Source organism: Bemisia tabaci, chromosome 3 (assembly GCF_918797505.1).
Source record: "Bemisia tabaci chromosome 3, PGI_BMITA_v3".
Lineage (NCBI taxonomy): Eukaryota > Metazoa > Arthropoda > Insecta > Hemiptera > Aleyrodidae > Bemisia > Bemisia tabaci.
Window position 1 is genome coordinate 11186625 of NC_092795.1, and position 15633 is coordinate 11202257.

At 34.6% G+C, this 15633-nt stretch overlaps 3 protein-coding genes across 4 annotated transcripts; 2 read left to right on the forward strand and 1 right to left on the reverse strand.

Annotated features, from left to right (window-relative positions):
- Positions 1-749: 749 nt before the first annotated feature.
- On the reverse strand, positions 750-5757 carry LOC109044357 (rab-like protein 3). Its single transcript, XM_019062061.2, has 5 exons — positions 5472-5757; positions 4432-4641; positions 3106-3257; positions 2510-2617; positions 750-1050 (listed from the first exon to the last, which is right to left on the reverse strand). The coding sequence occupies exons 1-5, from the start codon at positions 5515-5517 to the stop codon at positions 853-855; spliced, it is 714 nt and encodes a 237-aa protein (XP_018917606.1). The 5' UTR covers positions 5518-5757; the 3' UTR covers positions 750-852.
- Positions 5758-6015: 258 nt separating this feature from the next.
- Rrp46 (exosome complex component Rrp46) lies at positions 6016-7422 on the forward strand. Its single transcript, XM_019062062.2, has one exon. It carries the CDS (start codon positions 6149-6151, stop codon positions 6812-6814), a length of 666 nt encoding a protein of 221 aa, XP_018917607.1. The 5' UTR covers positions 6016-6148; the 3' UTR covers positions 6815-7422.
- A 1373-nt stretch (positions 7423-8795) lies between these two features.
- On the forward strand, positions 8796-15094 carry Tango11 (transport and golgi organization 11). 2 transcript variants are annotated; one of them, XM_019062036.2, is made up of 5 exons: positions 8796-8996; positions 9819-10040; positions 10673-10773; positions 12418-12593; positions 13938-15094. In XM_019062036.2, the coding sequence occupies exons 2-5, from the start codon at positions 9824-9826 to the stop codon at positions 14137-14139; spliced, it is 696 nt and encodes a 231-aa protein (XP_018917581.1). In that variant the 5' UTR covers positions 8796-8996; positions 9819-9823; the 3' UTR covers positions 14140-15094. The 2 variants fall into 2 exon arrangements, with proteins under 2 accessions (XP_018917581.1, XP_018917580.1); XM_019062035.2 differs by having other exon boundaries at positions 8798-8996; positions 13935-15094.
- The last annotated feature ends 539 nt before the right edge of the window (positions 15095-15633 follow it).

Here is a 15633-nt window from a genome sequence, read left to right on the forward strand (position 1 = left end):
AAGAAGTTGCACAATCTTAGCAACATTGCAATGCTCATGGTTCCTTTTTGCAAAATGCAATCCATTTCACAGCAGTAAAAAAAACAAACGAGATTCGAAAATTCTTAAAACAGTGGGCTCATCATAAAATGATTGTCGATAGTCGAATAATGACGTGTATGGACTTGGTAAGATTTCTACTAAATGCTATGACAAACAATTTACATGTAGGGGGTTAAAGAGCTCAAAATAATGATGGCAACTTGTTCCTCGCACCAAATAACTGATTCATATATAGATGACTGAAGGCGAAAAACGAGTAGGCACTAAAAGATACTCCACCGAGGATAGTCTGAAAAACATGGGCTCAAAGGATTTATTTAAATCCATAGGAGGGGTTCAGGGAGGCTCATGGACAAATTTTGAAAAACTGAGTCGTCTTGGGGGCAATTTTGAGCTGTCCTCACTGAAAAATTGATTGAATTATAATTTCGCAGATGAAAGATTTGTCACGCACTTGCTTAGCAAAATCCCTCAAATGTCTTGGGGAGGGCTAAGCTCGATTTCCCGGATGTGCAGGACAAACTTCTAAACAAAATTCTTGAAGAATTCAAAGCCAATAATTTACAAATTATCTGGAGAATTTGCATTTCATAAGAGGAAACTTGATAATCTTTGAATATTCATGGTGTTTTTCCTTGACACAGCAGTATGAATACAGTAAGAATACTGACAGGACTGATATTGAAAATAAATATAACACATCGAGGTCATTGGTAAAATATATTTAAATTAGCGTATAAATAAATTTTAAACCTATAGGATGTTTTAAATAAAAAATTTCATATGTACAATATTTAACAGGTAAAAAGACTAATCATTGTGGTAATATTTCGGTGAGACAACGGGTGAGACATAAGGTCTTCTGGGTTTTTCTATTCCTGAGTTGAAGTGTGGACTGATGCCATCCTTAATGGAATGATATCGAAGTTCGATTACTTTATCGAAAAACTGGCTTAATTTTTCCGATGGGGCTGAACCAGTTACTAGGGAATCTCCTCGCATACAATTCTGTAAAAGAGAAGAAATTAGTTTCCAAAAAATCTGTAATTTCTTAAAAAGCAAGCAATAATGAGGGAATGAAAATCTGTTTCACGGCTCTCTTTTTGAATCTAAAACTTGGTTATTCTGATTTTCAGATACCTTTGAAGATGATTTGTCCCTACACATTGAGAGAACTTAACTTCTGAGAAAAAATAACCAATTCATTCGATTGGCTCGATATTGAACAACGTTTTCAATTCAAGATGATTAATTGTAGCGTCGAACCAGTGGGTGCAAGACCGATCAATACGGATCATTCACTGCATTTCTTTTTGAGATTCACTCTCCTGTCTTGCCAATTAATTCCTTGCCACTTAATTACAGCCACTATGAAGTGGTGGCTAGATTGAGTGGCTTCTCTGATAAAAAAAAAAAAAAAAAAAAAAAAAAAAAAAAAAAAAAAAAAAAAAAAATTTGCACTATTTCTTGCTGCCAATGGTCTCTAAATTCGTACACAGGAATGACTGACCTGTATGGACAGGTCTTGGGTGTGTGATACATTGCATCCAATAGGAAAAATATCTTGGCAAAGTTTGATGTTTAAGATAAAAAAAACAAAAAAAAAAAAAACCGGCAGTGGTCTCTATGCTGGAGTTTAAAGAGTTATTCATGACATAAAAGTAGAAAAATCTGAAAAAGAATAACAGGGTTAGGCTGAAAAAATATTATATTGAATTTCTCTATTAAATGCAATCATTTTACCTATCTGACCTAATCTTGTATGAATATATTCATTCACATTTTTGCACTGAAGCTGTCTTTATTGTTTGGGCTTGGAAGTTAAAACTTTTCACAATTTTTGATCCACATGCTGCAATAGATAGCACTCAACAGTTCAACCACAATTTGATCCCTGGAAAAATCACTTTAGACTAAGAAATTGTTGGGTTGATTCAATGCCAGATGGCAGAGTCAAGTTTTCTTAACTTTGTAAAGACTTGGAAGCAGCACACCACTTCTGTTTTTGCTTCGACATGATTTAAATATATTATCTTGTAAGTCTACTCTGTTGTTTTTATAAAATGTGATATTAATTACTCAACAAACATCTGAAAAAAATATTTCCACTTTGCCAAAAATTCACACTTTTTGGAATAATACAGAAAAATGATCTCTTAGTGGCTAACATAACAAGTTTTCGAAGAGCAGCTCTTGAAATTTGTAAATCTGAATTGTTTTTAAGAATATGCAGACCCTTCTAATATTTTTTCAATACAAACAGCTTGCTGGAAAACTGTAAATGCGGCCAAAAAAAAGTTTAACAAAACTTCTTTACTATCCTTACTTGTGGAGAAAAAATTAAGGGATACATCCCAGGGAAGACTCCTGAAAAATCTATTAGGAACCACCGAAGTCAAACATACTCTTCAAATCTTCATCAGAATAACTCCAATTAATTTAAAAGATGAAAACACAATCAACTTACGATTAGGATCTCCTCTGCTCCACATTCTGAGGCAATGGTGGATGACCTTCTTTGGGTTCGTACTTTATCGGCCAAATCTAACTTCGTCCCGACAACAAAAATAGGAATCTGGAAAGAGAGGACAAGGTATGTAGCAATACTAACAAAGCTGGATGATTGAACTTTAAAAATGGGAGCGTCAAAATATGGTTTTAGTTCTGTTAAATTCTTATATTGAAATTGCAAAGGATCCTTCACGCAACTGAGCATTTCACGTTTGGTGAGAGATAACTACTTATTCTACAACACAAGCACTATACTACAAGCTGTGTAAAGTTTAGAAGCCTTCTCTTTTTCCCCTATTATATTCAACTGAAAATAACCATACGAACTGAAAGTTGATTGAGGTAATAGCCTTGTGCGCTTGGTTTGTTATGTTTATCTGTGTTTATGGTTTGTTATGTTTATCTGTGTTTATGGTTTGTTATGTTTATGTGTGTTTATGGTTTGTAATTAGTTCTTCTCATCCTAATTTCTAATGAAGAATTAAATGAGGATTTTGTGCCCTTACAATTACACTGTTTTTTCTCAGATGTGCAGAATTTGACAATGCTTACCTGTGCGGAGCCAATAAACTGTTCTGGGTCAAAGTCGTCAAAACTAGCATTGAAGGACTTCATCATGCCTTCTTTGTTTAGGATTTCTGCGAGCCATTTCTGTAAATTCTCTTGAGACTTGCGATTTGTTAGATCATGGACTAGAATTATACCTGAAATAAGACACAAATGAGATGATGATGAGAATTCTCTTCACTTATCAACACGCTTTGGATCAAGGAGTTGAAAAAGTCTGAAAATATTCATTTTAATTGGCACTTAAAAGGAAACCAAGATTCTTGGGTTTAATTGGGAAAGAATCAGCAAGCAGTGCTGTAAAGCCTCAAGTGACAAGGAGACGCACTTAGAGCAGAAGGATCATATCCAAAAAATCCTGCCAACAGAAAGAGTTATAATTTTTACATGATTGAGAACACAACAAAACGAATAAATTCAATAAAATGAACCGAACAACTTAATTAGTGACAAGATTTGTTGGATGTGTCAATACTGATGATAGACTGTGTAGACGTCCAATTAGTTTGCAGTATGAAGAACCCAATAATAGAAAGGCACTGAAATCCATTGATCTAATTTAGATACAAGGTTGCTTCATGGAGACAGTCTGAAGAAAGTGCCTATTAAACTCATTCCTTAGGCTTATTTTCTGTTAAAACTCTTCTTTTAGATAATGTCTAAATGGTGACTAAAATCACTGCATTATTCAGATTCGAGAGTAAGATTGGAGGATTCAGGGCTTTTGATTAAAATGAGACATCTTTGAGGTGTTATAGTTTTACCGGTACCGTTTACCCTCTGAACTTTGCTTCCTTAAGTTGATACAAATTACCTAACTTTTTTTAAAAGAAAATTGCGGCAACTTTTGTACCCAAACCAATGGGGTGGGATTTGAAATCTGTGGGTGAGTTTAGGCACTCGAATCATTCGATTATTTTTTTGAGAGGGAGGGGGAGAGGGAATTTTTAAACCTTTAATTGACTTGGATTAACTTCAGTGAAATTGGTGCCTCTTATTTTCTTCCATGGACAGAATGAGTTTTCTTTTTTATTTAAATTAATAATTAGAAAATCTCTCAAGTATGGACTATCTGCACAAATTGATTATAATTTCATTCGAACCATAAAGTGTGCTGTAATATTACAAAAACGAATGAATAAATCTAAGATATTACAGTAACAGAGAAAAATGTATATATTTTTAAGGTTGTGTGTGATGTAAGGACATGATTTGATGTAGCCAGGAGGTGCTTGCATATTTTGGTCAAATTCAATTGGCAGTAAAAAGGGAAGAATATGATTTAAATCACTCAAATAAGTTCCATCTTACCGTGTACAGGGTTGTAGAATATACAGCGTGCGTTCCTGTGACTTGAGCTTCCACCAATATCCCATAATTCTACAAAGTATGTTTTCTGGTTTGCAGTTCCTTTTTTGTACTCATGGAGGGTCACTTCAACTGAGCAGCCGATAGTCCAAGATGGATTGCTGATGGGTTCTTTTTCCGCAATAAGATGAGTTAAACATGATTTGCCAACACCTAGAAGAAAAAAAAGAAGAAAATTTGAAACACGAAAGACATAAGAAGATTAGAAAGCAGACATAGGAGTTATCGTATCTAATGTTGGAAAATTTTATGAAATGAGAATTTTGAAACTCTTTTTTAATTTTCTTCTGGCAAAAAGAGAGAAAAAACAGAGAGGCGCTCTGAGTTTTTTAATAGGTATTTAGGCTCAAAGCGTACGCCTAACTTTCCTTGTAAACTGGAAATTTTACAAGAATAAAGACTATTAATAGCCAAGATAGTGACTACTTATGTTCCAAAGGACTTTCTACACTCCTACGTGGAATCACTGTTTAAGGTGGCGCATATTTTACTAAAGGATCTTCATGATTTGATCAATTATCTTGATATGTTTCAAAGACTGAGTAATTTTTTAATTGCTGTCTCATTGTTCGCCATCCTGCGCTGTCAAAAAATTACTTGTAAGTTGGGCTACAATGACAGCTGGCAAGACAGAAAAATTTGTTCGTCCCAAAGAGGTTTGAGGAGAGTCAAAAGTGATTTCAGCCAGAGAAATGTTTCGTCAGCCCCAATGAGAACTGTCGTTCACCAACTTCCATAACATCACAGCGCGATGAACTATCAGCAGACACTACATAACTGGCAGTGCAAATTAAAAATAAAAGGTTCTAATAAATTTGATGCGTATATTTGTAAGAATTATTGCGTTCCATCTTGGGATCGAAACGGCTTCAATTCGAATATGATAAAATTCAAAGTACATTTGTGACATGTCAACTGATTAGTCATGAAGCAACAGTCACTTTGACAGATTTTAGAGCTAGTAAGATTATCGATATACAAACCAGAGTCTCCGACGACAAGTACTTTAACTTTATCAATTGCTGCCATAGAATACTGTCGCAGATAACTTGTTCGATTACTAGGGAAGTTTCTCCGAAATAGTAACACATAGAAAAGACGTAAAAATACACCCTATAAAAATTAGAGATAGATTTCAACACAGTGAACTAAATAGAAATAGTTCTTTCATTATTAAAAATAGGTAAAATAATTATTAAAATTAGAGCGGCTTGCTAAAGTGACACATACGCACTTTCATTATTCAAAATTTGACAATTGAAATTTGATTAGTCTAGGTTATGTTTTGAACAAGTGCAACAACCTTTTCATAAACTTCACATAAAATCAATACATTTACGTGAAGATAAATTATTCCGTCAGTGCATTTAAGACAAATAAATATTGGCGTTAAATTTTTAATTTTATCTTTGGAATAAAATCGTTATTGATTATCCTCATTAAACGGACGGTTTTCATTCATATCCAAAACATTTTGCATTTTGCTTCTAACAGTGAAAGTTTGAAATTATTATGATGAATAAACTGGAAGAAAAAAAGTAGGGTTATGTGCAAATGTTTATCATTACAACCATGTGAAAAATGTAGTTGACAATTAAAATAAGTTAATAACGAAGTATCGGAAGAGTTTTTAAAATCAGTTTACGTTATCCCAATAAAAATGGTAGGAGTTCAAGGATCATTTGAAGTAACAAATGTGCGTGTATTGAAGTGTGAACTAAACTATGTTCCAAGAGCTGACGGCTCCTCTATTTTCTCAAATGGTGATTCTGTTGCTGTTGCCTCTGTCAATGGACCGGTTGAAGGTAAACCACCTAAATTCAAAGAGGACAGAGCAGTTGTAGACGTTACTTTGCATCCTAAAATAGGCTCATCCTCCATCAAAGAAAGAATCATAGAAGGTTCGATACGCAGGACATGTGAACACGCAGTGAAGTTGAGCTACTATCCCCGGAATATTGTTTACGTCAACATTCAAGAAATTCAAGATGATGGCGGTCTGACTGCAGCATGTATAAACTCAGTTTGTCTAGCGCTGGTGCACTCCGGTATCAAAATGAACTATTTATTTGCAGCTGTAAATATTTTGATTAACTCTAGAAATGAATTTGTGATTGATCCAACTAGACGAGTAATTGAAGAAGACTGTAAAGCACTGATGACATTTGTCCTTGATAGCGTAGATTTCAATATCATCACATCTGTCACGAAAGGTGTGTTCTCTGATAATGATTACTTAACGGCATCAATTAAGTCTAAAGATGTTTGTAAAAAGATTTTTCATTTTTACAAAGCCACAATTGCAAAATATGCTCTAACTATTTAAGGGAAATTTTATTTGTCATTCATCCTCAGAGGTAGATCTAACATTGTAGCAAGTCATACATCAACTGGATCAGTTTGTTAAGTTTTTTATGTATCTGTGCTTTCAAAATCATCCTGTCTCTTGTTGCTATTCATGATTTTCCTTGCTCATAAGGCCCCTCAACTGTTAAAAGTTTGAAAAGAGATAGGAAAAAACATTTTTAAACGAAAAGCTGTAAAAAAAAAATTTTGCTTGTAACATCGAAAGTGTAGCTAAGAGGCCGTCTTTCTGGTAATTTTATTTGAATCTCTACAAATTGTATTCCATTTGATCATGTGTATCTTTCACTTTTGATTATGATAGATTGCTAGAAATCAGTCGTATGTGGGTTACTTTCCTGTTAATTTGATCTTTTGAACTGCCACTGGAAAAAAAAAATACACTAATAAAGGGTTGATACATTTTTTCTGGCTGTGTATCATCTCAATGGTCGACACGCTGTCAAAAAGAAGCTTATTAATGATTTGATATTTTGGATTTTATTTTTTAAATTCTGTTTACCAACTGATTTATTCTTCTATGTTTTTTAAATAATTTGTATTGGTACCTAATAAATTAATGCAAGCAAATTTATGGAACAGCAGTTTTTTTCTCTAGAATTCATGCGCTGAAAAGGCATCTACCCTCGTTCTATATTAGATAATCATGTTGATAAACAAAACGATAAAAATGATTTTTTCACTAAGATTTATTAGTTTAAGAGGACTGTAATTTATTCTTTGGCTTTGAAGTGTCTCATCAGTGGTTAACTATCAGTTTTATTTTATTTATTTCTCAAGATACATTTCCTCGTACATACTTATCATGGTAATATCATCTTAATCAGCATGGTATTGTAGCTATTGCTGCTTTTACAGAAAATCAGAGCTGAGGCACTCTTTGTTAGATTTTGCTGCTTCAAATTGTCTCCACATCATGATAATCTCCCCAACCCAATGTTGAATGAGGATTAAAATCCTAAAGTGGCAATGCTACAATCCAAATAGGGAGATCAATGTTGTATCTCTCTTTGTTGTTCAAAAGAGATTGAAATGTGAGGAAAAGACCCATAGACGGATGCTCTGCTGCCATTCAAGAATTTTGAACTAGATTTCATCAAATCATTTGAGCTGGCACTGACAATATAGAAGATGTTCTTTCTTGATTAATAAGAGCAGATTAAAGTCATTTGATAGGATACAGGTTTTGGAATTTTAATCTCATGAAAGTACAAAATGCACAGAGGTGATCAAATATTTGATCACCTCATAATATTACTCTACTTATGAAAAACTGAAACGAACCCGCCTACTGTAACCAAACCTGTCACACGAGATCGATCCTTATGAAAGGGAACTAATCTTTAAGTATTACTCTGTGAAATTTCTTTGACTTTCAATCGTCGAGAGTATCTCATAACATTTATAATTCAAACCACGGATGAATTCTTCCTTGAAGAATTATTTTGATATTGAAGAAAATTCTGAACCTTGTCCAGTCTGGGTTTTTTTTTCTAGTTTCACAATTATCAATGACCTAAGTCCACTTCTATGGCATAGTGCCTCCGAAATCTAGAAGTGACTTCAGCAAGCAAACCTCATATTCAAAATTTTGGCTTTTCCTAAATCTCACATAAATCTCAAAGATTGGCAATTTCTATTTAAATCTTACATTCAGGTACTATTAAGAAAACTTAAAATTGGTTCAAAAATATCTTTAGGTATATTGGTTCGTTGAACCGAAAAAAAAGAAGAGGGAAGAAAACACAGTTAACAAATATATCATCAATACCTAATTATTATCGAAAGAAATTAATCATTAATTAATTATTCAAGAACCATCACCTACTTGATTAACTTGATTGTCCCCCAGATGCCTGTCCTCTCACGGGCATTGCATGAGCGTTAAATTGAATTTCGCGGGTTCAAATCAACTTGCTCGCGAGCGCTACCTTACGAATTTTTTTCAAACTATAATGCACATTTCGTCGTTATCTCGGAATGTGTGTTTTTCTTCTCTCAAGTTCTGATTTTTTTTTAACTGAAATGATTTTCCCGTGATTACTTCGGCATCGCACCAAACGCGATCTATAGAGATTTTTCTAACGCTCTTTCTGATTATTATTTTATGTAATATTCATCTCTTCCGTTCTGGAAACTGGCAAGTATGTGTACCCTTATCTGATACCTCCTTTGTTTTTAGACCAATATTTCTTAGCTATTCAAATTTTTGGGCTTTATATGTAATTCTTGTTCTGTTTGAGCGATGCTCGATTAATTTTCAGCTTTAGTCCTTTCTTGAATGTTAAACGTCCGTCTGATGTTAAGTAAGCACGTTTGTACCCATGAAAAGTCAGGCATTCTCATGCACTGGCAAGGGTCATCTTGTGTTCAAGCATTCATTTCCTCTTATTCATGATCAGGAAGCTATGCAATATTCATCTGTCAGATGTTAGATTCAGTCATACCATTACAGCAAAACGAGTAGTTTAAGCACATACTGCTTGGCTCTACCTTAATCAGTACTGAAGTACATTTTGCACTTAGTTGCGCCAGCCTAGCCCCTAACCGGTACGCATCATGAGTTTTATCAGTGCGTGGCTTCTTGCTCATCCGGGGACCTTTGTCGAATAACAATAAAATAATACAGTGATTACTGTCTCCTACCAGGGAGTGCTCATTTATTTCACTCACAATCTTGGTTTGCTTGAGACATCAGATTATGAAATATTTGCGATTTTTTAAGTCATAAGTATTAGGGTCTGTGTAACAAAGCCCAGCAGCCCGATTGTTGAAATTTATGTCGGCACAACAAAAATCAAAAATCGATATATTACACGGCACAGATAGGTCTGTGTCTTGTCCTATCTTGCTGACATAGCCAGTTAAAGTTTCAACAATCAGGCTGCCGTAGTGGCTTTAAATTTTTCTCTCTAAAGATCATATTATTCTGTTATCTAAATAGTTTTTTCCTCTCGTTTTCACAGGAACCATGTCTACTGCTTCTAGTCCTACGCGCTTCAATGGTGAAATTGACAACTACTATGACTTGGATTTGGCAGCACAAGTATCAGCCAAGATGCAAGTTCCCAAAAGGATCAAGTTAAATGGTGATGAAGATTCGCTGGTTGCAAACGACCAATTTCCGCCCTCTTACGATTTTGAGCCAAAGATTGATATGTCAGTACCTGATAGAATTCTTGTCATGGGTAAGAAAGCAAATATTAAATACTCTCAACCTATCTGTGTTTTTGAATACAGCTGTAGTATTTTCATTTGATACCGTTCTCATGACTCAAAAGAGAGTTGCCGACAGGATCATACCTGTATACATATAGTGCCTTCCTAGGCACCCTGTCATCTGCCACTCTCTAAACATGATCATACCAGACATGCTGTTTGGTAATGTTTTCATGAACCATGCCCTGCTCAGTGTTCACTATTTTACACACTTTTTCATTTCTTACGTTAGTTCTTCTAAAGATTGGGGCTAATCTTTGCCGGAAATCTATTTTGGTTGTCATAAGAATCATCAAGGTGTGATTTTTGATGTGTCATACTTCACTGCCGCAGGTCAAAATCGTCCAAGGATCAGATCACAGAATCATTTCACGCTGAGTGAGCCGAATATAATAAAGAAGGATTTCAGGTCATATTTTTTACTTTTACCCTTTACTTAAGTATTAAAATATGTGCAGAAATTTTAATTCATTGCAATTGACGTGAGTCGTTATGGATCTCACCATTTTTCTGTAACCTGAAAGATTTAATATTTTTTCCTGAGGTTAAGTTTGAATTACTTATCTTGTCAGCATTTGATTTCTCAATTCTGTAATTTCAGGTCACGATGAACATATTGGGGTGCGAGCTCCGCCTAAAGAAATGCTTTTTGACAATGCTGTGTTTCCTGATCCTCCAGATTATTCACATATTAGGCTACAGGTATGTTCTACTTATTTCAAACTCAAGCACCTACTTCCAGCTTTTTCTGACTATTAGTGAGCCTAAATCGGCAGATTATGGAGGCCTCTCAGTTTTGGGGCATCATGGTGCTGAATATGATTATGAGGTATTTTAAGTTTAAATCATTTGGTGGATGAGTTTCGAAAATTCAAAATGTGCACGACTTGATCAGTTTCTGAAGAATGTGATTAATATTCTCTAATTAATTTCTCATTTTGCTGGGAAATTTGCAAGAAGAAAAATGCATTTCAAGAAATACGGAGATGAAAAGCGCGTGATGTCTCAGGATTTATAGAATCTGTTGGAAATATCGCATGCTTCTTGCAATATTGAGATGAAAATCGCACAGTTTCTCACTATTTAGAAGTCTGAATCAAAGCGAGCAACTATTTGAGCTCTGGAGTAGGTACATGGTATCACGCAAAATAGAAGAAGATTCATAGCTTTGCTTCTATTTGAATTTACCATGCCCATGAAAATTATGCTCGCATTGATATTAAATTTGCGTATTTCCTGCAATTAAGGTGGAAATTACGGGGTCTTCAATGTTATATTTTCTCCAAACTTTTTTGCGCATCTTCCTCCGGTGGATGTGCTTGGCCAAAAATGGATGTGAACAAAGTGGATGCATGGTGTCACATCCACTCACAAAATAAGGTTCCCGAAAAATGATCTCTCAAGATCTTATGATTCCGTCAGAAGGACCTTACTTTTTCCAATCGGCCCTTACCACCAATATACATCCAAATCACAGGAAAATTGGGACCATCGTTTTTTTAACAATTAATTTTAAGTCTTTAAGGTTGATTTTTTGTCAGGTGTTCCTCAAAAATTGATTCAATAACCAACATTTTAGTTGTCTTTAAAATACTCATAAATCCTGAAATCTAGAATTCATCGAATTGGTGGCTCTGCAAGCCTCTAAAAATTGAGAATCCACTCAGGGTTAGCAGAAAATTGGTATATAAACATGTTTGTCAATATGTAATTTTTTCCTGCAGTTTTTTACCCTTTCAGTCAACATCACCTTTTACACAAGAGAGTGGAGAATATATTTTCTCACTTAATATTCTTTTCTTTTCTCAGATTTTTATTTTTAATTTTTGCCTCCCAAAATAAGAATGAAAAAAATTAGAGAAAAAAGCAACTTGGTATCTGTTACCATGGTTTCTGCAGGCGTTTCTCAATCTAACCTCGGTTGAAATTGACTAGACGATCTATCCTTGATTTTATCAATTCATGATTAAAATAAATGTTTGAATTTTGAGGATCTTTAGTGTGTTAAATGTTCTAAATCTGAAGTACGAACGATTGTCAATGATTGTGCAATAACAAGTGTATTGAAAGAGCTTTAAATAAAGCTATATTTTAATGATAAGTACTGCTTTTCTTCTTATTTCTTTGGGAAAAGTAATAAAAGTATTCTTGAGAAGCAATGAGTCAATGATGGAATTAGTCTGCTGTCTCAGGAATTGCTCTTGCATTGGTAAAGAAGTATTTTCAATAACACAAAAATATCAAAACAATCGCACCTGATTTATCCTCAATTTTTTTTTTTTTTATTTCTTTCGCCCTCTGAATGTTATGCATTACATTATTTCTTTTTCTCTCTTTCGAACATAGACTCCACCGCAAGTTTTAACTCTTGATGAGCATTTTTATCCCTCTCTTGATGATCCGCCTGAACTACCCGGAGCGAAAACAGTGAAGCCAAGAAATGCTGACTTGGTCAATTTCCAACACAGCCGTGTTGCCCTATTTAACGACAGTGTTGCCTCCCAGGGAATGAACGCCTCTAAGTAAGTTGGCCTTTTTCATTGTTTTTATGTATATCAATAGATATTGTGACTGCATGTAAATTTGTGTTTTTTGAATGCCTTTGTAACATTAAAGGAAATAGACTGCAGTAATTTGGAAGAATAGCCTCAGGATTGCGAAGGAAAGAACTGAAATTAGGGAAAGAAAAAAGAGAATGAGTTGGGCAAATCAAAAATGGCTCCACTATTATGAGCTGGCAGCAATGCAACGGCTTGCTACGGAGGTTCGCCACAGACTCCCAAATTTTGTATCTTTCCTCTTGTAAGGAGATCTTGAGTTTGGCTAATGAAATCAAATTGACAGATTTTTTCAAATTTCTGGACTATTTGGACTGAGTTAAGCAGAAAGGAACCAACCCACATTTTGGAAGAAATTGAGTTATGAGTGGTTTTCAGCTCAACCACTGCTCTACTATCTATCGCCAAAAATTCAAAGTTTTTGTTGGCGCAAATTTTGCAGATTTTGAACTTGAAGTTTATCTTTTACATTGAGTCTTATGCAGGAGCTAAACTTTAAACCTCTTTTTCTCGGTTCGATCCCGATGTGGCTTGGTTCCTTTCTGTTTAACTCCGTCCATTTGTGAATCAATTTGTATTAAATTATGTTCTTTTTGTCTTTATGAATGGTAAAGACTGGGATAGCACAGCCTGTTTTTTGCTGTCTATGATTCAAAAATGACATAGGTTGTTGTGTACCAACATAACAAGATCACAAACTTAAATTGGTATTAGATTTAGTAAATGATTGAAGTTATCTATTGCTGAAGGTGATTCTAAGTGAAGGTATCAATTGCTGAAGGTGATTCTAAGTCCTTTATGGTAGATTCTGATGCAAATTTTCAAAGAACTCTCACAAATTTGATGTCAACTTACTCAATATTAATGCTACTACACAGTGCTTTTTGTGATGGATCAGCTTCTTGCAATGATTTGTACATTATGATCATTATTGCTTCTCAAAGACACAGATCAAGTAGCAATGCAATATAGTAGTGCACCTCCGCCCTAGTTCCTGAGAATTATCTTGATGTTAAGTTCTTCTGGCACTGTGAATGATCTCATTTCAGTAATTCCTTGAAAATTCTATACAAAATTATGATTAGTCTTTAAAAATTGTTGTTTTATTTTGACTCTTGCTTTTCATCTCTTTTCAGCTAGCAACAGTTTTTGACCGATGTCTTGAGACTTTACCTACGTATGTTTTGTTTCTTGAAATGAAATTTGTTGAAAGTTGATCTATTTGAGATTTCTGAAACTCTGAAACTATCATTTTGTTCTTTACAGTTCTGCTCTGTTAATTTGGTTCCTCTTTTGTAATTTCAGCAGAGACCTAGTCCCAGCCTTTAACGAGAGTATTTCTATGACGCCAGGAGAGGAAGTAGTTCACCTGCGGCGGCAACTAGCGAAACTCAATAGGCGAGTAATGGGTATAGAAATGGAAATCATCCAGCGTCAGAGGAGAGATCGTATAATCTTTTTTGTTGGTATTTCTTATTTAGTTTTGAGAACTGTGCTGAGGCTCGTCTAGTTAGTTTGAACTAGAATCAAAACTAAGTTTACTCCCTCTAAATTCGTCAGCAACATTTTTTTTGTCGCATTGTAATTTTGTGAAGTAGGCCTGAAAGGAAGTGATACTAAAATTGGCGATGAAGGGTAAGCAAGTTCTTCATGAATGCTAAAAAGACTGGTTTCTGTCAAGTTTTTGAGTGAAGTGCTGAGAGCACTCTGAAAGAATTTATAGAGTTTGAGAAATTTAATTTAAGGGAATGAATCTAAATAACTTTCCCAAAGCGATATGCAAATAGCTCTAATGTTGCAAATTTTTCATAAAATACTTCACTCTGTCGAATTTTAGCCTCATGAGCTTGCATTGCCATCATTTAATCATATTTGATGAACAGCTTGTCAATTTTTCCATTCTCCCATGTGAACCTATTTAATATCTTGGGATGATTATTTCAGTTTCTGAGAAAACAAAGCTCTGTGCTGTGCACCAGTTGGTTTTATTGCATCAAGACCGTGAAGGAATTGCATTTGTATTTTTCAGTAATCTGACACATTCAGGAAATGTGACATGCAGGACAAAAGGCAGCAATCAACTACGGCAACAAACAGAGAATACTTTAAATTTTATCTGCTATTTCCTGCTAAATGTTATGTGATTTTATACCTTTTGTTGAGATTTCTTATTGTCAGCATTCAATCTTTCAACCGCTCGTGAAAGAGCTATTAGCTTGTGCCGTGTTATTTCTGTTAGTATGTTTCTTTTTCTTTAATCCTTAAGGACCTAGTTTAATTTGACTCTATTTTTTAAGGAAAACAAAAAAATAGTATCTACATCCTGAACTTGTGTAAATATCTGTGTACAAAACTAAGCAAATGAAAAAAGGTCTTAATTGCCTGAAAATGATTGTAGTCTTGTTACCAACCCTTTAACCATACATAAGTTGATCGTAATAAAATAAAAAAATTAAAAGATTTAATGCTGTTAAACTTATGCATCAAAATGGAACATAGTCTCTCCACCCACTTCTTTAGGTTAGTTGGATGATGAGAAAATTTTTCCCTTGCGAAGGACTATGCAAGAAATACCAATAAATTTTGCGCTGGCTAAACTTTATAGTAATTTTCAGTATTTGATATTTGGTATGATGTTCCTTACAACCTCCCAATGACACTGAGCTTTTAAATCAAACTTTTCATGTGGCAACCTCTAGAATAACAGGGTTGAAGGAAGAGTGTATTTTTCAACGTTGTTACTCGTGTTTTCTGATGGAAATGTGGGACTGTCGCTATATTTGTGTGATTGCTGTGCTGCATGTTGTTATCATTTGGAGGATTTTGATTCTTTTCAGCCAGCAAGGAAGCAATAGCTCTCCTTGGTCACCCATCAGATGTTGCAACATTCCTTTTCGATAATACATTTAAAGACGCAAATAAATTCACTTTTCAGCTCTACTTTTCTCCAGATTAGCTCTAGAGGAGTTCGATTTTAAGACCTTATCATGCTCAAGGGGCTGCA

Excerpts from the sequence above, each read along its gene's own strand:
- LOC109044357 (XM_019062061.2), bottom strand. The coding sequence starts at position 5,517 with ATGGCAGCAATTGATAAAGTTAAAGTACTTGTCGTCGGAGACTCTG. Across the intron at positions 2,618-3,105 it reads AGTTTATTGGCTCCGCACAG|ATTCCTATTTTTGTTGTCGG; the intron begins GTAAGCATTGTC and ends CTCTCTTTCCAG. Across the intron at positions 1,051-2,509 it reads GAGCAGAGGAGATCCTAATC|AATTGTATGCGAGGAGATTC; the intron begins GTAAGTTGATTG and ends TCTCTTTTACAG.
- Rrp46 (XM_019062062.2), top strand. The coding sequence starts at position 6,149 with ATGGTAGGAGTTCAAGGATCATTTGAAGTAACAAATGTGCGTGTATTG.
- Tango11 (XM_019062035.2), top strand. The coding sequence starts at position 9,824 with ATGTCTACTGCTTCTAGTCCTACGCGCTTCAATGGTGAAATTGACAAC. Across the intron at positions 10,041-10,672 it reads TGATAGAATTCTTGTCATGG|GTCACGATGAACATATTGGG; the intron begins GTAAGAAAGCAA and ends CTGTAATTTCAG. Across the intron at positions 10,774-12,417 it reads ATTCACATATTAGGCTACAG|ACTCCACCGCAAGTTTTAAC; the intron begins GTATGTTCTACT and ends TTTCGAACATAG.